Here is a 13,222-nt window from a genome sequence, read left to right on the forward strand (position 1 = left end):
GAAAAAGTATTAGGATCTGTACCTAAGGACACGAACAAAAGCTTACCATAGGACTGTTTACATATCTTCCAAAATTCCAGCATGGTCCATACCTTAGCTCCAGTCTTAAGTTTTTTTTCGCTTTGAATGGAAAAAGCCTGCTGATTTGAGTAACTATCCTTCACGACCTGAAGAGTAACGGTTGAGTTTTCATGAAGTACATTTCACAATCGTTCGACGACACTCCAACGATGTCAGGATCGAATGGAGCAGTTCACGGTTGTGTTGAAAAAGTGAAATATAAAGGTGTTTATAGACCCAACTGGATGGAAATTTATGCGCACAACGATGGGCTGATCAAATCTATTGAAGCTTCGTGAGATCCTGCCGAAAGTCATGAAACAGTCCAATCGAAAAGACCATTTGGCGGTTCTGACCATTGATGGGAATGGCGGATCCTTCGGTTGAAGGAGGGCTCGATATTGATAGCTCAGGAATTGGATAAATCTGGTACTTTGGTCTTGAGGAAGACCGTTTTGATACAGCTTGCACTGGAGAATTAAACCCTATGGAAAATTAGTACACACTGGAATACTAACTAAATAACGGGTAGTTTATTTGCGCGATGCTTCACATACATAAGTTGGATGTGGAATCAATAATACACTCGATAAAAAATTAGCAGTACAGAGTTCGAGGTGGGATTTTCTAGGCGATTTTTGAAATGCTATAACATCGTGAAAAATCAACGCATGGAGATGGGATGTACAACATTGTATGGCTTAAAAGAAATAAATAGTTATACACGAACGTGTTTTAATCCAAGTAAATCTAAACATTTTTTTGAAAATGGCCATTACATGTTACATGTTATGTTATGTAGAGAAGAATGAGTATAAAATTGAACGATCCCTAGTTGTAAAATTGGCTACAAATTTTACTTGTCTCATGTCTGTGTATTCATAAATTATGTAGAACATAATGAGAAACGAAATATGAATTATTCTTATTTTTTAATTTATCATCATTCATTCATACAGCAATCACCGACAAAAAAAAACGTCCGGTATCTGCAACAATGTTTGAAAAATAGTCCATTTTTACTGGTTTCAACTTACCCCAGGGTTGGAAAGGAATGTGGTGAATTTAAATGCTCAGAGCTATACGTAAAAAGATTTTTCAGTTCAGTTTTCAAAACCACTACACTTGATTATCCCTATTTGATTACCTGTCGTGCGAACCTGGTGATATTTTTGAAAAAATCTGTGTTTTTGGACTGATTGGGTCAGCGCGCAAAAATGTTTGTTTTGATTTCACGGAACAAGTAAAAGTTAACCAAGGCGCGGATTGTGTGAAAGCATTCCAATATTCTGGTAATGGCTGTCATAAGATAATGTTTACTATATATATTTTGATCACGTCAATCTATCATTCCTTGGTAAGTTATGATTTCCGTTTTAACTTGCCCCGGTGTACCTTTTATATATATTGTTACGGGAGAATGTTGCTGACTGGCGGACTCGGTGAATAGAAAAAGTTTCTTTCCGACTGTATGCTCCGACCGACCACTTATGCGAAAACTTTCCTCCACTTCGGATCAAAAAAAGAAAGACGAATTTCAACTGCGCACTTCACTCGTTGATGGGTTTTATTGGAATGAACCTTTTGTGGTGATTGTCCAAGGTTATTTATGACAGTAATCATTTCCGTTCGATGTTTTTGTGTGACGTTTGCGTTTTATGTGATGGTTGCGTTTTATGTGAGGGTTGCGTTTCATAAAAGGTAAGTAAATAGAGGTAAGTACAATTCGTGAGTTATTTGAGTATGATTTCTTTTTCGTGTTTAATTAATTTTTCATTTTTTATTTTCAGGATCTGGAGCTGTTCTCAACATGCCGGCCGCCGTTGAAACAGTCTGTTTCAACCAACAACCACGTCGCCAGTTGACGTTGCTGCTGAGCTGTCTTCCTCGTCGCCGGAGTCGATTGGAAGAACCGCGATCTCCGTGACCGCTCGCTTGTAGTCCTTTGATGCCGTCCTGATTACCACTACTCGGACTCGACCGTCTGGACCGGGGATGGTTTCGATTATGCGTCCGAGAGGCCATTGTAGCGGAGGGCAGTTCTCTTGCTTCAGTAGTACCAGTTGACCCTTGCGAACGTCCACCGCCGGGCGTCTCCACTTGCTACGCTGGTGTAGCTGGCTCACGTAGTCCCGAGACCAGCAACGCCACAAATCCTGGACCGAGCGTTGCATGTCCTGCAAACGGGTGATGCGATTAGGGGACTGGGGAAGCAGGTCAGGCTCAGGTATAGAGACAAGAGGCTCTCCAATTAGAAAGTGCCCTGGGGTCAGAGCAGAAAGGTCGTCAGGAGAATCAGAAATAGGAACGAGTGGACGGGAGTTTAAGACTGATTCTACTTGAGCTACAACCGTTAGGAGCTGATCCATTGTGAAAGCCTTTTGTCCCATGATGCGACGAAAATGATACTTAAACGATTTCACTCCTGCTTCCCATATGCCACCGAAATGCGGAGAGCGTGCAGGAATGAAACGGAAGGTGATGCCATTTCCTGCACAGTAGTTTCCCCATTTCGTCGACTGAAATTGCTGCAGGTACTCCTTTCGTAGTATCCGTAGTTCACGATCCGCACCGACGAAAGCGGTCGCATTGTCACAATGCAACTCAAGAACCCGACCGCGCTTGGCAATGAAACGTTTGACGGCGTTTATGCACGCGGCGGACGACAGGTCGGCGACGACCTCAAGATGCACGGCCTTCACCACCATACAGACGAACAACGCGATATATACCTTAACCGACGAACCTTTCCCAATTAGCGGACGAACGAGGAATGGCCCACAGTAATCCATCCCGGAGTACGTAAAAGCTCTAGCTGGCCTGAGGCGAACTGATGGTAAAGGTGCCATAATTTGGTTGGATGTTGTAGGATTGCACCGAAAACAGGTGATGCATTGTCGGACAACCTTACGAGCCAAGTCTCGACCCCGGAGCGGCCAGAATCGTTGACGGACTGTAGCGAGCAACAGCGACGGTCCACCGTGAAGTGTCTGTAGGTGAATGGACTTGGCAATGAGAAAGCTCAAGGTGTGCCTTGCTGGAAGCAGAATCGGATGACGAGTATCAAATGGTGCGTTTAAGTTTTTCAGCCTTCCATCAATCCGAAGGAGTCCAAATTCATCCATGAATATATTGAGGTTTTTCAGCGGTGATTTTGGTGCGAGCCTGGCAGCGTTCTCGGACTGCTTTTGACGGTAGGAATGAACTTCCGTTGGGAATTCCTGGTGCTGAGCAAGGCGAATCAACGCCTTCAGTGCGTAGTCAAATTCCTCGGGTGACAGCGGGGACAACACGCGTTGGGTTTTCGGAAGCTTGCAGTTGTTTCGAAAGCGGAAGCAGTAGGCGACGAAGCGTGTCAGCTTGGCTAACTCTGAGAACTCGCTGAAGATAGTTGTTTTGTCTTGCAGTAGGTGGAGGGAAACCAACGGGCGCATCTCCTCCTCCAAGTCCGACTTGATCGGTATTGAAACCACACACTTTGGCCAAAGCTCGACGGGGGAGGTTAGATACTGTGGACCATGCCACCACAGACTGTCGTTGATGATCTGGCTCGCAAGCACTCCTCGGGAGATATGGTCGGCAGGATTCAGATCAGTCGGTACATGCATCCACTGTGAATCCTTTGTTAATCGTTGAATCTCTGCGACCCGATTTGATACAAAAACATTCCAGGAATTCGATCTGGATTTGATCCAGTGAAGTGCGACTGTAGAGTCAGTCCAAAACGTGACTGGTCCAGTGATGTCGGTGTTAGTCAAGAGGTTATGTACCAGTTGACTCCCGAGGAGAGCTGCACATAGCTCTAAGCGCGGAATTGATTGTCCACGAAGAGGAGCGACACGAGATTTCGACGTTAGTAAATGTGAATGGAGCTGGCCCAACTTGTCCTTTGATACGATGTAGACGCAGCATCCGTAACCCTTCTGCGAAGCATCGCAAAAGCAGTGGAGTGAGTACTGACGTTTGGTGTTGCATACTACCCTTCTTGGAACTTGCAGCGAGTTGAGCTTCTTAATGTCCGCACGATACCTTTTCCACCATGTTGCTGGTTCTTCTGCAAGCTCAGAATCCCATGACATATTCGCTGCCCAAAGAGTTTGAATGAACATTTTTGCGTTCACGACTACTGGTCCGAGTAAACCAAGAGGGTCGAAGAGCTGAGACATCTCGGAAACGACAATACGCTTGGTAACCACCTCTAGGTCTGGGAGCTCAGGGACCTTGAATTTAAAGACATCCCGCAGGGGGAACCATAACAGCCCCAATGTTTTGACGGCTTGCGAACGATCGAGCTCAAGTTCCGTGGACGTTTCCCATAAGGCTTCTGGGACGCTGCTGAGAACCGTCTTGTGGTTTGAAGCCCACTTGCGAAGGACGAAACCAGCGGACTTCATCATCTCCATCAGCTGCTTGCATGTTTCCGTCATCGTGTCGTGATCGTCGTGTCCGGAGATAACGTCGTCTACGTAAGTACCCTTTAGCAAAACTGGTACGGCCAGTGGAAAGCGATGTCCTTCATCGATAGCTAGCTGGTTTAGGATGTGAGCAGCATGAAACGGCGAACTTGCAAGGCCGTAAGTGACGGTTTTCAACTGGTACTTGCGGATTGGCTCCGACGGTTTTTTACGCCAAAGAACTTGTTGAAATTTCCGATCATCTAGGTGGACCCAAATCTGTCGAAACATTTTTTCCGCATCAGCGGTTATGGCGAATAGCGGTAGACGAAAGTTCACGACGATGGTAAAGAGAGCTGGCTGAACCGTTGGCCCGACGTAGAGTGCATCATTCAACGAAAGCGAGGTAGCTCCACGACACGAACCGTCGAATACCACACGTATCTTGGTGGTTGTACTCTCTGGTCGATGAATAGCATGGTGGGGAAGAAAATACTGTGGGCCAGAAGACGCGACGGTACTCAACTCCATATGACCCAACCTCTCATACTGCTCCATGAACTCCGAATAGTCTTGACGGAGTTTTTCATCGGCGAGGAACCTTTTCTCCATCTGCTGGAATCTCCGTAATGCGGCGGGGTAGGAATCTCCAAGAAGCAACACTTTGTCTTTCCTGAGCGGTAGACGAACGACGTAACGACCCGTATTATCGCGGACAACGGTGGATTAGAAGTATTCTTCTTTTCGTCCGGAGTGAGAGCCTTACCATCATCGAAGTTTTCGATTTCCCAAAATCGCTGAAGCTGTGTATCAAGGCTATCTTCGACACAGATGTGACAGGATTGTGTTCCAGTGGCGTTTGTCTTGGGCTGCTCCAGTTTTCCACAAACTATGTAGCCTAGAACCGTTTTCTGCAGTGTTGGATAACCAGCAGCAAGAAAGAGTTGCTGGTTTTCGAGAAGCTCGAAAAATAGTCCGGCTCCGATAATCATGTCCACACCTTGACTAATGTTGAATTGTGGATCAGCGAGTGGAAGATTCCTTGGGATTCTCCAGCGAGAGACATCAATGTGGTGACTTGGCAGCGAGACAGTTAGTTTCGGCAATACTAGACAATCTAGTTGAGTGGAGAAATTTTCAAAACGAGATGCGAGCGATAGCGACACAGCGTAGCGAACGTTGACAACGGATTGTCCGATCCCACTGACTGGCGAATTCAGCTTTGTCCGCGGCAAACGAAGCCTTTGGCATAGCGCTTCCGAAATGAAACTTGGTTGTGAACCGCTATCCAAAAGAGCTCTGGTAAGAACGTAGTTGTTATCAGCATCCTTCACCTTGATCACCGCCGTGGACAAAATGACTGTTGACTGTCGAGGTTGGGTAAATAATTCTGCACTCTGACAGGCAGTGGGTGGAGGAATGAAATCCCCCCGCGAAACCGACGATTTGGGAAAAGTTTGACCGCGCGACGACTGCGAAAGACCCGATGTGCCAGGTGGTGAAGCAACAACGAGCTCTTCCGACGGAGAGCTTTCGATAAAATCTGGAACGAAGTGCGACATTTGGCACGTCTGCGAAGTGGATGTTACAGTGGACTTGCTCGTCCATGATGGCTGCTTGACTGTTGCCGCTGGTTGTGAACCAGAAGCCGACGAGAGAGGTGGCAGGTGTAACAACGAATGATGTTTCTTTGAGCAGTTCTTGCAGGCCCCGCTGGAACAGTTCTTTGCATGATGTTTTCCCTTGAGACAGTTAATGCATAACCCGTGCCTCTTCACGACTTCAAAGCGTTGTTGAGGAGAGAGCGTTCTGAATTGCTCGCACTGGAACAGGAAATGGGCCTGCTTACAGCTGACACACAGTGGCACGTTATCGGAAACAACATGCGCAACGACGGATCGTGACTTGAGATGCTTGATCTCGGATTGGGTGGTTGCTGATTGGGAGAGCTTAAGGGTTTGCACAATTCGCGATCTTCTATGGATAAACTCGAGCAACTCTTGGTACATTGGATATCTGTTGTTCTCAGAAACATGTGTCTCCCACTCACGGAGTGAAACAGCATCGAGACATTGGCTCTATCGTTCGACCAAAAAGGCGTTCCAGTGGTTCTCATAATCTTCGAGCTTATCCAGCAGCTGTACGTGACGATCGAATTCGTCAGCAAGATCTGCTAGTCCCTGTGCAGACTCTTTTTTCATAGAAGAAATCATGAGTAGGGCAGAAACATGCCGCTTTACTAATAAATTAGGATTTTCGAAACGTTCCTTCAATAGCTTCCACGCTACGAGATAGTTATTAGCAGAAATCTCGAGCGAGGAAATGATTCGCGCTGCTTCGCCAGAAAGTGTAGCTCGCAAATAATGCATTTTCTGAACTGCTGTAAGTTGTATGCTCGTATGAATTAGCGAGACATACAAATCGCGAAAAGAAACCCAATCGTCGAGATTCCCAGAGAACTCCTTCAACTTTATTTCCGGCAGACGAACACTCGACGAAATCGGAATAGCGGACGAAATTGGTTGAACAGGAGCAGGGGGTGGTACGGGTGGTTGCACAGGAATTTTACTTTGCAACGATGTCTTTAATTCGTAGTACAAGGCTTGAAATTCTTGTCTCTCTTCAGCAAAATCTTCCTCTCCATCTTCAAGAAGCTCAATTTCTTCTTGAGTTTCTTCAAATTCTCGCCATAACGCATCAAGACGTTGAATGCGAATGGGCACTTGTGCGAGTTTAGTCGAATCAAAATCGTCGTCAAATGATTTTATAAAATGCGCGGAACCAAAAATATTTGTCCGCCGACGGTGCAATATTTTTAATTTTGTTTGTTTCGTCGCCTTTTGCTTTGGTGGCGTCATTATGAGCAACTCTTTATTCAATGGAACAAAATTTCACGTACCTTATACTACGAATTAAAGACATCGTTGCAAAGTAAAATTCCTGTGCAACCACCCGTACCACCCCCTGCTCCTGTTCAACCAATTTCGTCCGCTATTCCGATTTCGTCGAGTGTTCGTCTGCCGGAAATAAAGTTGAAGGAGTTCTCTGGGAATCTCTGGGAATCTGATTTACATATATATATATATATATATATATATACGAGCGTCGTTCAAAAAATAAGTTTCAGTGCCTCAGAAATCTGAAAAATAAAGTTAGGACAAAAAAACCGTTTAACAAGGTAATCTACGTTTCCTTTTCTATTTTTCTACATAATCACCGTAACGTTCGAGGCATTTTTCATAGCTTGGAACGAGTTTTTCTATTCCGAGCGCGAAGTGCGTAGCGTCCAACTTTTTGAAGTACAATGTAACTGCGTCACGAATTTCTTCAGTGTTATCGAATCGTTGACCCCTGAACGCCTGTTTCATCACCGTACTATTGTGAAGTTTTGGACCGATTAAGAACCGCGATTAAGAACAAAAGATCAGGTTTATTGACGAAAGGAGTGTTCCTCATCCACGATAATGCGCGGCCCCATTCCGCTCGCGTAACTCAAGAGCAATTGGAAAAAAATTCAAATGGACTGTGTTCGAGCATCCTCCTTACTCCCCAGACCTCGTCCCTAGCGACTATCATTTATTCGTGGTGATGAAACAGGCGTTCGGCGGTCAACGATTCGACAACATTGAAGAAATTCGTGACTCAGTTACATCGTACTTCAAAAAGTTGGACGCTACGCACTTCGCGTTCGGAATAGAGAAAATCGTGCCACGCTATGAAAAATGCTTCGAACGTTATGGCGATTATGTAGAGAAAAAATAAAATAAAACGATGATTACGAAAATCACCTGGTTTTTTGTCCTAACTTTATTTTTCCGCGATTTCTAAGGCACTGAAACTTATTTTTTGAACGACCCTCGTATATCGGGAAGAAATTACTAAACATTTTCTTTCCGTTTTTAAAGAATTTGTACACTAACACAATTTTTTGCCAGCTAAATCAATAGCGAATTTATTCAACCCTATCAACCAACTTTCATTTGAAAGCCTATAAGGTTCCTGTATGACCTTTCAATACAGTGAACGTTTCATACTGAAAAACGGCTTAAGTTTGAAGTTAATTAGAGGAACTCTTAATCGCAAATTATACCAGAAATACAAAATGCTAAGCGTACCCTCGAAATGAACCATTCACAACTTTCATTCCTAAACTATGAAGTTTAAGTTTGAAAATGATCCCATCTCCATGCTTCGGATTTTTATGAAGTTACAACATTTCAAAAGCGACCCAAAAATTTAGGCTTCGCACTCTGTTTCTCTAATTGTTTTGTCAAGTGTAGAGTGGGAATTGTGGGCTTCCAAGGGACGCTTCCAAATTTTGAAGTTAGTTTGAAACCGTTTAACCGTTTGCATTTTTATTATATCTCCTGAAAGAGGCTCTTCAAAGTTGAAATTGATTAAAAATTGTCTGCAGTTCACGGTTGGTTAGACATGCTCCACATTCCGACTTGAGCTCCGACCGAGCTAGAGGTCCGACGAGAAATTCTCCGCCTGGCTAACAAAAGTCCGATAGGTCTGACATAACAATAGAGGACTTTTCTTAACATCATTTTCTTATTGTCCGATCAATGAGACCGGCGTGAATCAAACGGAAAAGTCAGTGTCAGTTCCCATAGACCGACGCTAGACTCAACGTGGTAAATGAATAGGCTCTATAGTCAATTAAAAGTGAATGTGCTAATGCCTATTGATATTGGTTTTTTGTTCAGAAAATTTGCTGTTAAGTCGAGGCGCGTGAAGGTATTATGATTTTTTTGTTTCTTTCATCTAATATTAGAATAAATAAGTTTCTGGGTTCGATAAATTTGATTTCCATTGAAAACCTAAGCAAAGACTTGGTAAAAAGGTTTGATTTAAGGGGTGACACCTAAAACAACTGCCCCGGGTATCACCCGGTCACACTACGCCACTGGGTGGACAGAAATAAAAATATTATAACATAGCGAGGTTCTAGAATATTAACGAGAAACAAGGTCACTCCAATACCTTTTATCTAGATACAACATTTACCCGAATGGTAAATAATACCAAATGAGAAAGAAATAAATATTTAAGAAAAGGTTGAAATTTTGGTAATTGTTCCAATAATAAATTAAAATCCGTTGAACACAACACGAAAGAGGAGCTCCTTTATTGATTTTTGCATTGAAATATGAATGATATATTTCAAAGCAAACATTAACTGGGCAAACGTAATACACCAGACAAACGTATGCCGTCTGACGATCGCCAACGGTCAGACTTAACTAAAGGATCGTCTCCTATGTTTAAAATTAATTGGGCAATCGGTGGAACACAGGTTTGCCGGTGAGAGGCTGCCGCTTCCGGCGGCGGATCGGCGGCCGACTCATTAGTTGGAGACTTCGTCGCCATTAAATTGGGCTCAGAATAATTTTCATTACGAAAAAACAAAATTTATAGTAAAAATTACGCTGCGGTGGTGTTAATATCTAAGTACCATATTTTTTTCCTTCTGCCAATTATTTTCACATTTCTAAGACGTTTATGCTATACATTTTTAATTTTAAAATACCTGCTTAATTTGCATGTTAGGTACATCATTTTCAAATTAACTCATTACACTTTTTCATTTTACTGCGTATTTTTGTTGCTCTCTCATGTTGTATTGATTAAATCTCATTTATTATCAGGAGACTCGACAAAACACATAACCAGATTTGTGGTTTTTTTTTTATTTTTTTATTCGGGTAAATGTCGCATTCGGGTATTTGTCGCATTCGGATATTTGTCGCATTCGAGTATTTGCCGCATTCCGGTCACTGTCCATTCGGGTAAATGTCGCATTCGGATATTTGTCACATTCGAGTAAATGTGCTTCAGGTAAAAAATGTCAAGTGAACGTGTTTCGGGTGAATGAAATTCGGGTAAATGTGACACAACCCACACAAACTTATTTTAGTATCAATCGCATTATTTTGTTTTGCAAGCGCTGTAGTCATGATATTTTGTGTATTATTGGCTAAAAATAAAATGGAAGAGCAAAAGCTTAATGAGGAGAGATGATTGATTTGTACAGATGTATTTTGTTGCAAATAGTTAAATCGTTTTTCAATCGGCATGAGATTCTATACTTCTTGAGAATTTTCTTGATAACATTATCAAGATAATTAATCACCCGAGCGCGATCAAAAGTTTCATCATCATTTCATTGTTTCATCGTTTTCATTTGAACGATTTCGCGAGATTACCATATATTTAGTTTTACTTATATTGAATTTCATTAAACTTCAACTATCTACTTAAAAAATGCAAATCTTTATTTCAATACAACACGCCCTGATATGAATCATTAGCTGCAATGAATAATACAGATTGGTATCACAAAATCGTAAAACTCGTATCATGCCATTGCACAATAGTCCAGGAGGGGCATTTAAGTCGAAATAAGCAGATATAAATTATCAAAGATTTCTCCTACTAAAATCGATACGCCCTTTTCAAAAGTTACTTCAGTAAAAAAAATCCCAATTGCTGTGGAAAACTCATATTTCCTTCAACCCAAACGGAATACAAACTTTCATTCGAATCAAAAATACTCATGTTTTGTCATTTGTCGATTTCTTTTGGAATTGCTCAATAAGGTCCAGCAAGATGTAATCGATGACATGAAAGCAATCTTAAATATTTACTTCTAGCATTAACATTATCCACTCCAGCCGTTTTTTTAAGAAAAAAAAGTTCTTAATTCATTAAAAGCAATTGGGTGAACTGTTTTATTTCATCAGTTTCATTGACCAGTTTAATGGACTGATTGATCAATGAAACACTATTCGCGAAATGATCGTTAAACTCCGATGCTATAGCATGTTCAAACTGTTCAAGTGTGCCGTAGATGTGATGAATAGTGCTATTTCCCTTACACTCGTAAGTGAAATCAACTATTGAAAACACGTCACATTTTTCCCACACCTAATATATACCCTCTTTAAAAATAGAATAAACTTATCGTCAAAGTCAAAATTTGAATAAAACATCCAAAATGTCGTATTTTTTATTCAAGAGGTTGAATTTGCAAGTTGCAATATTATCACAAATTTTCATAGAACCACCCCATATTTATGTTGGTGATTATTATCTAACGTTTGCGAATGGAATGGCAAAACCCTGACAAAACCAGACAAACTCAAGGCGCTGTAGCTATGACGGAAGGTGGTGAAATAGTGTTGCGTTCTACTTGGAAGAATGCAACTTTTTTCCAAGATATTGTCGCAAAGGATTTAGGTCTTCATCCCGGTGGATTCGAAATTGTGGCTCTCGATGTATCGGATGCAGCGCTGAAAGATGCCGGTTTCATGTCAGTAATTCATCAAGTTTTGCTGAAGGTTAAACTATCCGGAACCGGTGAACGCAAAGCGTTATCCTATGTCGTTAAGGAGAGATCGAAAAACGATTCCAAAGATGAGGCAGAGGGTGAGTTGATGGCCTTCATAAGGGAGATCGAAGTTTATTCAAAATTTCTTCCCGCATTCGAACGGCTGTGGGAGAGTGAAGGTGTAAAATTTGGACCGAGGTGAATGTTATTAAATCGTGAGGTTTCGTTTGATGAAAAGGTTTTATAACATGCAGGATGTTCAAGGTTGACGATTCACAGAATACTGTTCTCGTGATGGAGGATTTGAAAACATCAGACTATCGCATGAGAGATTGCAGGCATGGACTGAATTTGAAGGAATGTGAACAGGTCTTGGAGAAGATGGCAAAATTTCATGCGGCATCGGTTGTGTACTTTGAGCAGGTTAGTTAGGAATTTGATTTATTCAATTTTAAAAATGTATCACTATTCGATTTAGAATGGACCCTATCCAGATAGCCTCAAACATGGAACGTTTTCCGCAGACTTGATTGAGCGAATCGAGACGCGCTATGCTCTATCATTCGATTCATACCTGCAAGCATTAGAAGAGTTGCAAATTCCAGAATACATTTTAAAGGCACTTGTAAGTCAGGTGAATTATAATATGAGTTGATTCATGGAACTTTGGACTTCGCAGAAACCATACAGAGGAAAACTTTACTCATCTGTATGCAATATTTTAAATTCAAACGATGGAGAGCTCATAGTACTGAACCATGGTGATATTTGGGTGAATAATCTACTATTCAATGAAAATGATATCATGTTGGTATGTGTTGAGCTCTTACTCTAAAGCAAATGTTTTGAATCTATCTATTTTTTCAGCTCGATTATCAAACAGCATTTTTGGGATCATCTTGTTTCGATTTGCTGTACTTCATAATCAACTCAGTTTCCGTTGTTGTGCGTACGGAAAGCTTCGATTATCTGATCGACTTTTATTATAACCATTTTGTTGATGGACTCAGCAAGTTGAACGCCCAAACAACAGTGCCCATAAAGGTAGAATTCATGAAAACTTTAAAAACTTACGGAATTTTAGCCATTGTTTGGACAATGGATGATCTGGCATTGGCACTTGCGGTAACGGATAAGGAGTTGGACGTGAAACAATTTTTTTCTGAGGGTCACAAGGGGGAAGAGTATAGACAACAAGTGTACGGAAACGCACTGTTTGTTGATATGATAAAACCACTGTTGCTTTTTCTGTGGGAACGGGAATTTTTAAAATATAACGCTAACCTGTGCTGTATCGAATGACCGCTCAAGAAAATAAATAGTCAACTAATTGATAAACTATATTTTCATTTTCATATTAAACTATTCCATTGAGTTTAATCGCATTATTTTGAAAAGGCTTACTTATTTTCTTTACTATGCTTACCTTTGTTTT

At 41.8% G+C, this 13,222-nt stretch overlaps 3 protein-coding genes across 3 annotated transcripts; 1 reads left to right on the forward strand and 2 right to left on the reverse strand.

Annotated features, from left to right (window-relative positions):
* Positions 1–1,898: 1,898 nt before the first annotated feature.
* Positions 1,899–6,463, reverse strand: LOC129774122 (uncharacterized). The gene is made up of 2 exons (XM_055777822.1): positions 4,996–6,463; positions 1,899–4,915 (listed from the first exon to the last, which is right to left on the reverse strand). Exons 1-2 carry the CDS (start codon positions 6,461–6,463, stop codon positions 1,899–1,901), a joined length of 4,485 nt encoding a protein of 1,494 aa, XP_055633797.1.
* A 69-nt stretch (positions 6,464–6,532) lies between these two features.
* LOC129774123 (uncharacterized) lies at positions 6,533–7,312 on the reverse strand. Its single transcript, XM_055777823.1, has one exon. It carries the CDS (start codon positions 7,310–7,312, stop codon positions 6,533–6,535), a length of 780 nt encoding a protein of 259 aa, XP_055633798.1.
* Positions 7,313–7,772: 460 nt separating this feature from the next.
* Positions 7,773–13,117, forward strand: LOC129779959 (uncharacterized). Its single transcript, XM_055787768.1, has 5 exons — positions 7,773–11,985; positions 12,042–12,210; positions 12,266–12,412; positions 12,467–12,598; positions 12,655–13,117. Exons 1-5 carry the CDS (start codon positions 11,564–11,566, stop codon positions 13,087–13,089), a joined length of 1,305 nt encoding a protein of 434 aa, XP_055643743.1. The 5' UTR covers positions 7,773–11,563; the 3' UTR covers positions 13,090–13,117.
* Positions 13,118–13,222: the final 105 nt, after the last annotated feature.

The sequence above is a fragment of the Toxorhynchites rutilus genome, chromosome 3, assembly GCF_029784135.1.
Source record: "Toxorhynchites rutilus septentrionalis strain SRP chromosome 3, ASM2978413v1, whole genome shotgun sequence".
NCBI classification, from domain to species: domain Eukaryota; kingdom Metazoa; phylum Arthropoda; class Insecta; order Diptera; family Culicidae; genus Toxorhynchites; species Toxorhynchites rutilus.

Coding starts and splice junctions, on each gene's coding strand:
- LOC129774122 (XM_055777822.1), bottom strand. CDS start 6,463: ATGTACCAAGAGTTGCTCGAGTTTATCCATAGAAGATCGCGAATTGTG. Junction 4,916..4,995: donor TTCATGGAGCAGTATGAGAG/GTTGGGTCATAT, acceptor TTCATCGACCAG/AGAGTACAACCACCAAGATA.
- LOC129774123 (XM_055777823.1), bottom strand. CDS start 7,312: ATGACGCCACCAAAGCAAAAGGCGACGAAACAAACAAAATTAAAAATA.
- LOC129779959 (XM_055787768.1), top strand. CDS start 11,564: ATGGAATGGCAAAACCCTGACAAAACCAGACAAACTCAAGGCGCTGTA. Junction 12,413..12,466: donor AATACATTTTAAAGGCACTT/GTAAGTCAGGTG, acceptor TGGACTTCGCAG/AAACCATACAGAGGAAAACT. Junction 12,599..12,654: donor ATGAAAATGATATCATGTTG/GTATGTGTTGAG, acceptor CTATTTTTTCAG/CTCGATTATCAAACAGCATT.